Raw genomic sequence first — 13,697 nt, forward strand, 5'->3', positions numbered from 1 at the left:
TGGCCATTCTCCAACGAACAGGTGTGTTAAGGAACAAGTGGATAGAACATGTAGAGGATTCAACCTGTCAACATGACATCTGAGTCTTTCCCCATCTTTTTCTGTAGTACTGACAAAAGTCCATTGGAGGGCAGCATTTCAAAACTTCCTGGGATTCAAAGCTTCCTGGGGCTAGAGGCCAATGTTAAAATTAAAACTATATGGTGACATCTTTTACCCGCACCTTGTGTTTTCTCATTTCTTTGGCTTAGAAACAGTAAATTAAAAGCTAGTGCATGGACAGTCCAGTAGAAATGATATTACAGAAAAAGGAAATCATTAAGGAGGTAGGATTGAGCTGAATTGAAGGATCTTAAGAAATTGCCCAAAGACATTTCACCTTGGCTTCAAGTGCCCATCTTTTTCAATTAGCGACTGAATGGTTTCTCATTGAGTTTTATGGCAGGAAATGAGGGGATATCAAACCAAAGAGACTATGAACCCAAAGATTAAAAAGATAGAAACAATGGCTGGTTCAAAAACAATGCATGGAATTGTATAATTTCACAATTGACATCAACAATCTTCATTAAAATTCAACCCATCAAAAGGAAAGGGAATAAGTTTATTGCAGAGGAAAAGCAACAGCTAAATGGCGTGTTTCTGAGAAAAAGAAGCAAGATAAAACTATCAAGCCTCTGTATCTCATCGCTTCTCCTGGAGGAAGTCCTAATGCTTGCTTTGTAGCATCTTGATCACCGGTATCATTTGATAAGAGTTTCATTTTGTTCCCCCCTCCACTCCTCTGAATACTCTTTCCTCATTCTGCTGTATTTTTCAGCTTCCTTGAGCTGCCACTCAGTTTAGGACCATATTGACAGTTTCTCGATGAGTGAAACCACAAGTGAGTGAGGGATGTTGCTATATGGAAATTAGTTACAACGTCAGGAGAATGAAACACAAAGCTTGCTGGGGGAATTTTTTTTTTTGCCCAACTCTGAAGATCTTTGTTTTTAATATACACTCAAGAGAAATGGATCTGGTGGAGGTGCTCGTTATGGCCCTTTTCCTAATGGCGGTCAGAAAAGGTACCTCTTCATACTTGCTTATTTCTGCATCTTCATTCCTCTCCAACTTTCTGTTTTTTTTTTCCTTCAGCTTTTTCTAAATAGCTTGCCTTTAGAAGTTGTGGGCTCATCATCACTGGAGACTCTCAAAAAGGAGACTGGACAACCATTTGCCTGAAATGGTATATGGTCTCCTACCCGACCAGCGGGGGCTGGACTAGGAAACTTCCAAGCTTCCTTCCAATTCAATTATCTGTTTTATGTTCTCAAGGACCTTTAGATGAGGCCTCAGCTCAAAGTCAGTATGTCTTTTTATTAATTATTGAAACCTTCTCCTTCCTTTTGGCCTTGCCTTTTGCGATGAAGTTGTAATTGTTGATATGAAGCCTAGGGCTGCTGCTTCTCCATTCTCTTTGTTCTGCTCAAGACAGAAGAAATCAGATGTGACCCCTGCATAGATTGCACGGAAGGGTTCGCGATTAACCCCACACCAAAAGGGATAGGAAGAGAAATGATCTTCATTCATTTCTTCTGCAGTTCTTCAATGGCCCTCAAATTGCTACAGAAGTGAAACGGAAAATGCAATGGAGTAACCGTTAGATGGAAGTCTCCTACCCAGCCCCTAATCATCAATATTATTTCACTGCTCAGATTCCAAACATCACAAGACAAATGTTCTCACTAAGAAGAAAAGGTCCCTGTTAGGGAAAGTGGAAGAAGGAGCAGGCTACATTCTTTGAAAAGTTAATATGTAAAGAGGAGTCACGTAGAGCCCATTTATCACAAATGCAGATTGCAGGGAATTCTGAAGAAGCTGCTTAACAATATAAAATAAGCTAAACGGTTTTGGCAAGAATGTATCTAATCCAGTGCCACAGCCAACAAACCACCGCTGGAAAGTGCACAAGCAGAGGATTCCAGCAAAGATTCTTTTCCTCCTCTCCTATCACTATGCTCTCAATTTCCTCCTGGCTAGGAATCAATAATCCCTGCCAGTTTAGCTTTAGCAGCTTCTCTGTTAATATCTGCTGTTAGGTTTATTCACTACTATGTGTTTGCTTAATCCTCCTTTACGAATTATTTAATTATTTCAGAGATAGTAAATTCCTTAAGGGGCTATTTACTTTTGTCCTGAATCTACTGCCAGCTAATTTTGACAGGTGATTCTTAAATGATAATGGTAAAATCAAACATTCAGTTAATTTTATAATCTTCCACCATCTCTCCTCCACTCCCATAGCCATCATTTTTTCAAAACACTAAAAATATTGTATAATCAAAAAAAGTTGCTCTAAGCACTGAATCTCAATTATTTCATTATCATCCTTTTCTGAATACAAAGAAACATATTCGTTCTTTTGCACCGGCCTGTTCCAGATTTTACTTTCCTGATAGTTCAGGATAAAGAGGGAGAGGGAGAGGGGGAGGTGGGAGAGAGATGGGGGGAGATCTGACAGGAATGAAATTAGGAATATCATTTTGGGGGCATTTTGCTTCCCTTCACTGTTGTCATTTTAATCTTTGCAGCTGGGAAGGATCCTTGTAGATAGGTTCATCTGATATAATTTTCAGAATTTCAATGTATTAGCTATTTTCTACAATGCGTGCTTACCCCTTACTGGTAAAATAGCATTGGTCCAAATAAGATCATTGGAGGACTTCAAAATTTGTGTTCATTGTAAGAATTCTATTTTGTCTCTCCTCTTTGCTTTTTGTACTTTAATAGATACCAATTCATAATGCAAAAAGTTACTTTATCCGTATGTTGCTGAATCACAACTCCCAACAGCTCCAGTTCCCATGGATAATGAAAGTGGGATGTTGGGAGTTACAGTTTGGTGGGAGCTTGAAGGCCTCAGATTTCCTATATTATGCTGTAATTGCACATCCCTTTTGCATTCCTTTTTTTATTATTTGATTCACAAGGTAGAAGAAGAAACTATTTGACTGAGTTTAGGCTGTCAGTGTAGCATGAATTTAAGAATACTGTCCATCTCTAACATGTGCACCAAATGATAAGTAGCAATAGGGACATTTCACTACGTGCAACCTTTTTAAGAAGCTACTTCCCCTGTACTATATACACAACACTTAAGGACAATAATTGCTAAATGAAATAATAAATTAAGTAAATTAAATAATAACTTATGGACAATAAGAGGGGAAATAAACAGAATTCTTACAAAGATTCTGAGGTCCTTCAAGAATCTGTTTTGGAACTAGTGCTAGTATCTGGAATAGCATTTGATAACTGGTACAAGGTCAGTCTTAAAGTGTTGAATGAAGTTCTCTTTGACCATAGGTTTACATGATCATATTCTTCTTAAACTGATCTTTGGCCTAAGTGTTAATCATTTATTTGGGTGGGGTTTTTTTGCTTCCTTTGGAGGTAGAACTGCATTTTATTAGATTGAGCTATTAAAGTTTCTTGTTAGTCTCTTTGGAGGCCTAATGAAACATTACAAATATACATTCAGAGCAACTAAGTCATGCTTTCCCACTTTCTTTGTAGCTGCCTATAGGAAACAGAGATTTTAAAGATCTAAATCCAGATGTCCATCATGCTGGTAAAATAAAGGAAGCAGTCCAGAACAAAAGGTGTGATTTTGGCAGCTTTGTGTTACACCTTTCAACTGCTCTTTAAAAACTAAAGTTGTGTATCTCGCACAAGAATGAGATTTTATTACCTCCTTCTGAGCACATAACTTGAAAACATATTTTTGAGGAGGATATAATTCTGTAATGAGGAAAACTGCGATCCGTCTTTAATTCGCTGAGGGCGATAAGTAAGGTCTTTGCATTTTACAAATTGCTGCTACTTTCATTACTGACCAAATTAGATATTGTCACATTTTATTACCCTTTTTTGGCCTTTTAGTGTACAGCTGATATCTTTTAAAAGTGAACCAACCAGCAAATGAAGAATCTTGATAATTGATGTATTTGGGGATGAAATGGCATTTTTTATCTTTTGCACTCTCCTGCTCCTCAAGCAAAAGGAAGCCTGTCTTTCTTTTCCCATTTATAAAATGGAGGAAATTGCCCACTGGTTCCAGCCCCTCCAAATAATGGGTGAAGGTGGGATAATTCCATCAGAGACTTGTAGTGCACGCACAAAGTTTCAGACTGATGTAACCTCTTTCCCCATGTTAACTTTTATTTCTGTAACTAGCTATGCAGGTACAAAACTAAGTATCACTTATAGTTTGGTCCTGTTGAACTTTGTTTTACGGTACCAGATTTGTTTTTCTTAGTTAATTGTTATTAGAAGACAGTACACCTGATCACCTTATCCCACCAGCCATGTATGCTTCACAACTGCTCTGTAATCCACCAAATCCTACTAAGCTTCCATAATAATTTTTTGATAATAATCCAACCAACATTCTGAAACATTATAATCAATATTTTTCAATTTTAGCAAAGTGAATGTTACTTATAGATTGTGTTCAGGATCCATTCTGAATAGCAAGATTTCATGGTACCGGTTCCTGCTACCCTTAATATTAGTGCCTCTCTTTTCTGAACATCTGAACAAATCAATCCTCTCTTTGAACCATCTTCTGTTTCTTTCAGATAAGACTAAAGAGATATCGGGAAGGATTTTAATGATTATTTGTGGGTTTGAATCTTGATCATGGAGCTACAGTGAAAGTAATTTACCTTTCAGGCCATCAAAATATTGTTTTGCATAACAATAGATATGTATTCCTTTCAGGTTTTCTATCTTATATTTATAAGTCATTTGATTGGTAAAGCTCTGCATTATGAGCTCAAGATTAGACCAGAAGTTTTGCAATTCTAGTATGTTCTGTGGAAATCTCACTCTTCTAAACCAGTGTTTGTCAACCTTGGCAGCTTTAAGATGGGTGAACTTCAGTTCCCAGAATACCCCAACCAGCTATACTCTGGCTGGGGAATTCTGCGAGTTGACATCCACTTATTTTAAAATAGCCAAGGTTGTAAAATGCCATTCTAAACTTGAATAAAATATTCCAGCTAGGAGGGGCTGTGAGAAAATATTGATGTTCCCAGAAATGGTGCCATCTGGTTAATCTGATCTGGCTGATCCAATAAAAGAGATTATCAGAGCAGTGGAATACTCTAATTAATGCTAAGAATTTATCATGACAGAAGCAGCTCGCAAACAATTATAGTCACGGTTAAGGCCATATTGAGTCAAGTGTTACTTTCTGATTGCAACTGTTTTTTGGAGCACAAGATAGGTAAATGTTACGATTTAATCTAAATGTGACTATGTATTTGCCCTAGTTGAGGCATGCAGGCATTATCTATTGGAATAAGCTTTTGAACTGAGAGCTGAAGTAATTAATTCAGACCATATGTTGCAGGATAACAATTGCCATCAGCATGGAATTTTAAAAAATTAAATTAATTTTTAATTAATGCTTAAGAACCGTGGAGATTCAGTATTATGCTAAGTCTGCACACTGACCAAAAATCTAGTTTTATATAAGAAATAAAATTCATATTAGCAAGTTGTGAATGAAAAAAATCAACTGAGCTAAACTTAGTAGAGACAGAAAAACAAGAGACAGAGATATTTACTCAAAGAATACTTAAAATTTATATCACTGTGATCTGTTAAAAATGTTTGTTTATGGAATTTTTATGCCACCCATCTTCCATACAAAGTGATTCTGAGCGGAGGGATTTATGTAACAATCCGCCAAAGTAATGAGCTTTATTTGCTTTAGGGTATGGCAAGAAATAAATATACATTCATTTTTAATAATTAAATTATTAAATACTGCTTTACTAAGATGCACACCAGAGGTGGTATTCAGCAGGTTCTGACCAGTTCTGGAGAACCGGTAGCAGAAATTTTGAGTAGTTCAGAGAACCAACAAATACCATCTCTGACTGGAGATTTTCAGTATCCTTCCCCTGCCATGCCCACCAAGCCATGCCCACAGAACCGATAGTAAAAAAAATTGAATCCCACCACTGATGCACACTTCTGTAGACATTCCAAAGGACGTGGATGAGGCACTCAGTGCCATAGAGTTGCCAAAGATCTTAACAAATACAAAAATATTTCCAAGTTAAGATAAACTTGGCGGTTACGATCAATGGATCATTAATAGTTTGTCGTGTCTGTTGGCATACTCAATGGAAATAGGAGATTTGTCCATTTCAATTGCCTAAAAAATCCAATTAATTAATTAATCAATAAGCTGCCTGACTCTCAATGATTTGGGCTTTTTTCAAATGGTTAAAAACATTTAAAAGCAAGGAACAATAATAAAAAAAACCCATGAAAGGATCACCAAGCAAAGGAACAGAAATGGCAAAAAAACGGCCACATGGTTTGAGGCCCAGCAAAGTTAAGTGCTGCCTCAAGAATTCTGTCAATATGCCAATGCCTTGTGGCAGCAACAACTGTATGTATTACGGCAGGCAACACCAAAAACTTCAAGCCAAGTCTTCATGCCCTTGTCTAATGGCCTATTTACTTTAGAGCTAAAAAAAAAAGCACATTTCACTGGAAAAAGCAAATTCTTTGTTGCCTGTTATGGAATCTAATGAAATCCAATACTGGCATGTGTAAATCTCCTGCTAACTTAACTCATTTAAACTAGAGAGTGATTGTGTGCAAATAATTATATTGTCATCCCCTAGGTTTCTGTTTGAAGAATGAATGGCCTGTAAGAATACAAACATCAGTCGTCCATGCTCATAAAATCCTTGACATTTATACAATTGGAACAAATATAAAGGATGATTTAAACATTGTAAAGATTCAATTTCCTATGCAGTTTTGCAAGTGCCCTGGTACAGATCAGTAGCAGCAGGCTTTAACAATCTCATAGAAACTTCCTCTAACCAAATAAGTCAATGACATTTATCTTCTTTGCAACTTCTTCCGTCTTAGCTTTACAATGGCTTTTACATACTTAATTCATAAGAGAAGCAATGAAAACAAGCAAGTCAGGGATTTTTTTCTATCTGATTTAAAAATATATATTTTGATTATGCGCCATGTCAAATTTTGGACTGATGTCAAGGCACCATTATACCCAAAGAAATAAAAGCAAACTGATTGATTCAGTTGTCCTATTGCTAAAAAAACCCTTACTTAGAATGGGATATAAGGTTCAAAAGGTCATTCAAACATATTTAATCACAATAATAATACTAATATAAAGAGTTGGGTTGGGTGCACACATGATTCTGCCAGATACCAGGATATTTTAAATCCTAAAACAAACCTGTTCATTTGAGAATTGTGATTTAATTGAATTTCATGTCTGCCCAATGAAATTTCCTTCAAGAAATAGGCCCCTTGACAGGAAAAAAAATAGGAGTTTTAATTTGCTTGGAGTTTTTTTATATAAATATAAAACAAAATTAGAGATTGGGTGGATGGGTGGGATTCTGATAATAGGAAAAAAATGTTTGATGCTGATAACAATTTAAATCTTATACTGCTGTTATACATTTAGAATTAAAGCGCTTAAAAGAAATTTGCTCTCATTTCAGTCCATAAAGTTTTCCACAGAATTTATTTACCATTACTTGATATTAATCTATTCTAAGTCAACATTCATGCGAGGGCTTGAAGCAATATAGTTTTCCAGTCTCATGCTTTGGATGCTCTGATTGTGTGCCATTTTCTTTCTTTCACTAAAACTCATGCAAATTTTTCCCCACCAGCAATCTATTCTGGAACCAATTTAGGAGATGCGATTAATAATTCATTGCATTTCTGAGGAATAAATTTTGATGTAATATAGCGGTAACTGAGAAAATAGACTTCAGAACAACATTAATTTGAATTACAGTAGTGATTTCAACCCAGGAATTAAACATAGTTTCCTTCTTTACAAGCTCTTTACAATTATCAAGAAGGGTCAAATTATTCACAGAAAATAAAACTGCACACCAATAGTGCCTACTGTCCCTGTCCTATTGTTTCTTTTTATTTTTCTTATAAGTATCTATCTCATGTATTCAAAACTATGTTTATTCTTATACCTGTATCTTGTAAGCGACTGACAAATCAAATAAATACTAAAAATACTAAATATTCTTATTCATGAGTATTTCAGTAGAATGGCTTTCAATAGAAATTAAAGTATCACTTAATTAGATTTGTGTGCTGAGATGAAAGGTCAAATGTCAATAATGTAAGATTTTTGCTACAGTAATCTGCTTTCTATCTTGGTTGATTATGACTGTCGGGAAAATTTCTGGTTATTGTGAAAAATATTGAGATGGACTCTGCAACACATATAAAAGCAGATGAAGTTCAATTGTACCATTGTCACTATCATCATGTTTTTTACAATATCCCGATGATACTCCTGAGCTGTGTAAATTTACGTACAAGAGTATTCCTGGCAAATCTGTGAGAATTTTTAGTAACTTTTTATTGGATCAGGTCACACAGCAAATACCAAGATAACTTCTGCAAGATATTTCACTGAATCAGTGGAACATGTTTTGTATGAACATAAAATAAATGACGTTTTACTTTGTAGTAATGGAAAATCTAGTTTATAGGATGCCACTATAGGGCATTGCATGCCAAACATCTAGACACAGAGACAGTTTTTCCCCCATGCCATTGCCCTGCTAAACACCTAACTGCACCAGCACTGTCTTATGCCTAAAGATATCGAACCATGTAATAGTGCTGTATTACTATTCTTCTTCTCATAACTCCTATTATTTGCTCCTATTGGTATCTGATCACTTTGTTGGTTGTATCTTCTGGTTTATGATTGTATTTTATGATTTATGATTCATTACTTTCTTGCTTGTATGTATATTGGAGAATTTATACACTGGAGATAAATTCCTTGCATGTCCACACTTGACCACACTCTATTCTATTCTATTCTATTCTATTCTATTCTATTCTATTCTATTCTATTCTATTCTATTCTATTCCATTCCATTCCATTCCATTCCATTCCATTCCATTCCATTTTCTATTCTATTTAAGGGCACTCAACTTAGATAGAAAGGTGATAAATTAAGTATTTTGGAATTAGTGTGCAATTCTAATTGTTTGCTTGTTTGCGAGATTTGAGATTTCTTTTCTCCCCTTCCCGCCTGATGTTCACGAGAAATAGCAAAGCATAAGCTGCAGCGAAATGTATTTTGGCTTTTGATAGTTGCTGAAGTCTGGAACTAAAAGTTGGTCAGGGTGGGACATGAAAGTTGACTAAACAAAAAAAATAGTAGCAATTAACCGTCCTAAAACTATTAATGAATTTCAGTCACATTTGTTACATGGCATTAAGTATATAATGAATATATTTTATAATTTCCTTCTATGATATGGCAAATTGTCTTTCCATACTCATTTTTAGAGGGACTCTACTTGTTTTGAAAGTCATTCTATAGCTTTGTGTCTATATATGTTATATAATAGTCTGGATGCTAAATAGTGGGAAACTGGCCTTCCAATTGATGCTGCACATTCCTATATTTATACCCATCTTTATAAATAATATTGCTGTGTTATATAGTTATATATTATATGTATTATGCTGTAAAATTGTATATAATTCTATAGACTATAATTCCTGGCCATGCTGGATGCAGTGAGTGGGTATTGCAGCCTAGAAAGCCACAGATTTTCCAAATCTGTGATTACATTTTTGCTGGGATCAGAACCAAGGCTTTATCTCAACATTAGACAACCTGTGACCCATGGGGTCATTTTTTCAGAGGTATTTCCTTACAGAGAAACAAAATGATTATGGGCGAGGAAAAAAGCAGTGGAAGCAGGAGTGACTTCCAACTTCCTGCTGGCTCCCCCATCAATTTTTCTTCTATTAAGCTGGCAAGGAGTGTTGGAAATGTCATTCACATGACCGCAGTTGATCACGGCAGCATGGTAACATGGCAACATGGAAACACCAAAGTGCCCAAACTTTGACAAATTTCAATTGAACCGGAGTCAGAGGGCCCAGATTTTGGTTGCATGATTTAAGTTAGCCCATTTGAGGTTTGTTCAAAACTTGTTGCCCTGTGATGCAGCATTTTGCCCAATTGAAGGTTACAAACAAACAGACATAACAGTTTTAGAAGTATGTAGATATGTTCAGCAACTTAACAGGCATCAGCTACAGTGTCAACTTCAGTGGTTTATTCCAATAGTAGATGAGTTCCATTGACTAATTTTTATCTATTTATTTTTACATCACAGAATTTTTTTTAAAAAAATGCTCTATAAATGATTTTTTAAAAAGATTTTGAGGCAATTCAAAGATTCTTCAATATTTTCTGCATGTACAACTGTTTTTTCCCCAAAATTCATTTGGCAATCTGTGCAGTTTAGATTTAGAAATCAGACCACTTTATTAAATTGCAAATTGAGAGCAAATTATTTACAAAATTTGAAATTGATTAGATCATTTCCCATATCCTTATTAACGATTTCTATCATGTTATAGTTGCATTATATGAGCCTTATACAGTCACATCCCAATGCCTAGATGAAAACAGTGTTACAGGCCTAGGAAATCATAAATTTGCTACTACAGAAATTGGACTGGATTTGATCAAAGTTTGAATATCAAATAAACTCAATCGCAGGACAAGGGAAAATAGGGCAGCTGAGGCTCAGAACCAAGGTTCCAGAATGCATTAATATTGTTCCCATTTCTCCATGAAAAGCATGGACAGAAAGAGGATTGGACTGAAATGGCTATGTTAGCTTTATTGAGTCTGCAAATTTATTAGTGCTCTCCACTGACATAGCTTGGAGAATATCTTGGTTTACGGCAGGTTTCCCAAACTGATGTGTACCTCTCTTGGGGAGATTCAGGCAGATGAAGGATGAAGTATTTTTTAATTGTACATTGTTACAATAAATCCAGTTTTCCCAAAAATCCCTAAATCCAGTTTTCATTTCCTTGATTTGTGACTTCAATTGAGCCCAAACTTTCTACTGCTAAGTAAGACATTTGTTAAGTGAATTTTGCCCTATTTTACAATTTTGTTGCCACAGTTGTTCAGTGAATCACACAGTTGTTAAGTGAATCTGGCTTTCCCATTGACTTTGCTTGTCAGAAGGTTGCAAACCGTCAAAAATATGAGTCAGCTGTCAAGTGTCCAAATTTTCATCACATGACCACGGGGATGATGCGACAGTCTAAATGTTAAAAAATGGTCATAGGATGCTTTTATAATTGCCATTATAATTTTGAACAATCCCTAAATGAACTGTTGTAAGTTGAGGACTACCTGTATTAATTTCAAGTGAGTATTATGGTGACAGAGAAAACAAATGCTTTGCTTTTTATTTTTTATGACTTATTAAAAAATAAAGCTTCACAGTATTGTTTTCATTGTTCATATTGGTTTTTCAATTTTTAGGCAAGGTACGTACATTAAGATTACACTAAAGAGTGGTGTGATGGTAAAAAGTTTAGGAACCTCTCTGCTCTGTTCCAGAAGTAGTTCTAGTTTCACACTGTTTCTTAGCAATGACATTTATCTGTACTTAGCAATGGAGCTAATGAATTTGGCCTGAGCCATGGATTTGTAGGGCCCACAACTATTTTGGGGCCAGTGGTTAATTTAGACCAAGCCTTTTGTGGTACAACACCTAAAATAATGGGCCTGAAGGTATATGGAGAACAAACCACTAGAAAAATGGATTTGATGCCACCTGCATTTCCATTTAATTAAAATTAAATATTGTTCTGATAAAGAAAGCCAGTTTGGTCTAGTGGTAAAAGTACCAGCTGCAAACCAAGGCATTGGGAGTTCTAATCCCACCTTAGGTCATTCTCTCTCTCAGCCTACAACATCAGGTTTGGGTGGCAAGCTCTTTGGTCAATCCATGTTGCAACTAATGAATCAACAGTTGATCAAAAAAAAAAAGAAGGAAAAACGCTGTCATTTTCATTTGCAGAAAAATATTAGGAAGAAAAAAAACTTTTAAAAAGAATTACTTTCCTGCTATATATTTGTAGCCTTATGGGTATCTGGGGGGCAGAGAGAGGACAAATGGGCATTACAACATTGAGATATAAATTCTGCCCTCTTTGTACTTGCATTGAGATCTAACAAGCAGCTATTTATCTATCTATCTATCTATCTATCTGTCTGTCTGTCTATCTATCTATCTATCTATCTATCTATCTATCTATCTATCTATCTATCTATCAAATTATTGGCCTGCCCATTTCATAATAAGTGAGTCTGAATGGCATGCAACCATCTGGTAAAACAGTAAATACACAAGACAATCATTAGATAAAACCATTGTCTAATAATTATGAAAAGGAATTAAAAATTATAAAACCAAAACCATGTAGCCAGCCAGAGCCACTTGGGCGGCTATATAAATGTAACAAACAAATAAATAAAAATAAAACAAGAAAAGAGAATAATAGATGACGGCATGTCAATAATAAGGGAGTCACCTCGCAAATTCATCCCTCCCTTGGGCTTCCCAGCCCTGCTGGCATCACCAGGTCTTAAGGGACCTTTGGAAGTTCAGGAGTGATGAAGCCAAGTTTTATTTCTGGTGAAAGAAGATGCCACAATAGGGGGACCACCACAACAGAAACGGCCTGCCAAGTTGGGATGGAGCTAGCATTGGGCACAACGCATATTTTATTGTTTGGAAAAAAAACCCTCTGATTTTAATAGACTCATTATTTTCCATTTCTACTATATCACGTTGTAAAGAGTACTATGGGAACAATCTTTGGAAAATTTAAGAGCTGTAAGAGTTTTAATAGCTGGAGTCTTTAGCAGAGCTTGGAGGACAATTACAGTTCTGTCACTTCAAGATGGAAAACGTTTGTCTATTTGTCTCTGTGAAATTTTAGCACTAAGAAAATCTGAGTTATGCCGTTGATAGAACATTTTATTATTATTATTTTAAAGAGTTTCATTTTTTTCTTTCATGCGCATTATTTTACAATACGTTGTTCATGCTGTTTCCTGAACAATTGCTAAATCCTATGATATGCATCATAAACATTTTGCCGATTACTTATAGTTCTTTTCTGCTTTTCTCAACTCCATTGACCAGTGGCCCTCAGACTGTAGTCCATGGACCTTGGGGGGTTGGATTGTGATATCATCACAGGGGGATCCACGATGGCTTGAAGGAAAGCTATGATTTAAATCTTGAGCTAAGGCTTGGTGGTCCATGGCCATGGTTCATGGCCACAAAGGTTATTTAAAGTGGTGGGGGTGTCTGTGGTGAAGAAAAGGTAGAGAACCACTGGCATAGACCAATACATCCTCCTCCAAGTTGTCCTTGCAAACTGACTCCAGTCATTCTGGATTGTTGGTGATGGTCCAGCAACATTTCAAGGGCCACAGATTTCCTTCTGGAAGTGTAAATCCAAAGAAGGCTGCAGTATTACTTGGCCCCAGAAAGCTATGTGTGCATTACTTGCCACATCTCTCTGGAAGCTAAGATGACATGGAGCTGCTGTGGGAGGAGAACCATGTCCATTGCTGGTGGCAAAAATCAGGAGAGTCTGGTAGTACTTTCTCTGAATTTTTATTTTAGTACTTTTAATAAATTTTTTTAGCAATTTTTATTAAAAAGCATAAGCTTTTGTGAGCTGCAGCTTATGCCTTTTAATGAAATTTATTTGTTGGGAAATTTATTAGTTGCTGCTAGACTACTACTGACTGAGCCCT

The 13,697-nt window shown here is 35.9% G+C and overlaps 1 protein-coding gene across 2 annotated transcripts in view; it reads left to right on the forward strand.

Moving 5' to 3' along the window:
* The first annotated feature begins 951 nt into the window (after nt 1-951).
* CD6 (CD6 molecule) overlaps nt 952-13,697 on the forward strand; it is a 46,835-nt gene continuing 34,089 nt past the window's right edge. For both annotated transcript variants that reach the window (XM_087920813.1, XM_087920812.1), the window contains exon 1: nt 952-1,067. In XM_087920813.1, coding sequence (XP_087776939.1) covers nt 1,013-1,067 — 55 coding nt within the window. In that variant the 5' untranslated portion in view covers nt 952-1,012. The remainder of the gene's footprint in view (nt 1,068-13,697) is intronic.

Source organism: Pseudonaja textilis, chromosome 1 (assembly GCF_049901715.1).
Source record: "Pseudonaja textilis isolate UNSWEBS1 chromosome 1, rPseTex1.2, whole genome shotgun sequence".
NCBI lineage: Eukaryota > Metazoa > Chordata > Lepidosauria > Squamata > Elapidae > Pseudonaja > Pseudonaja textilis.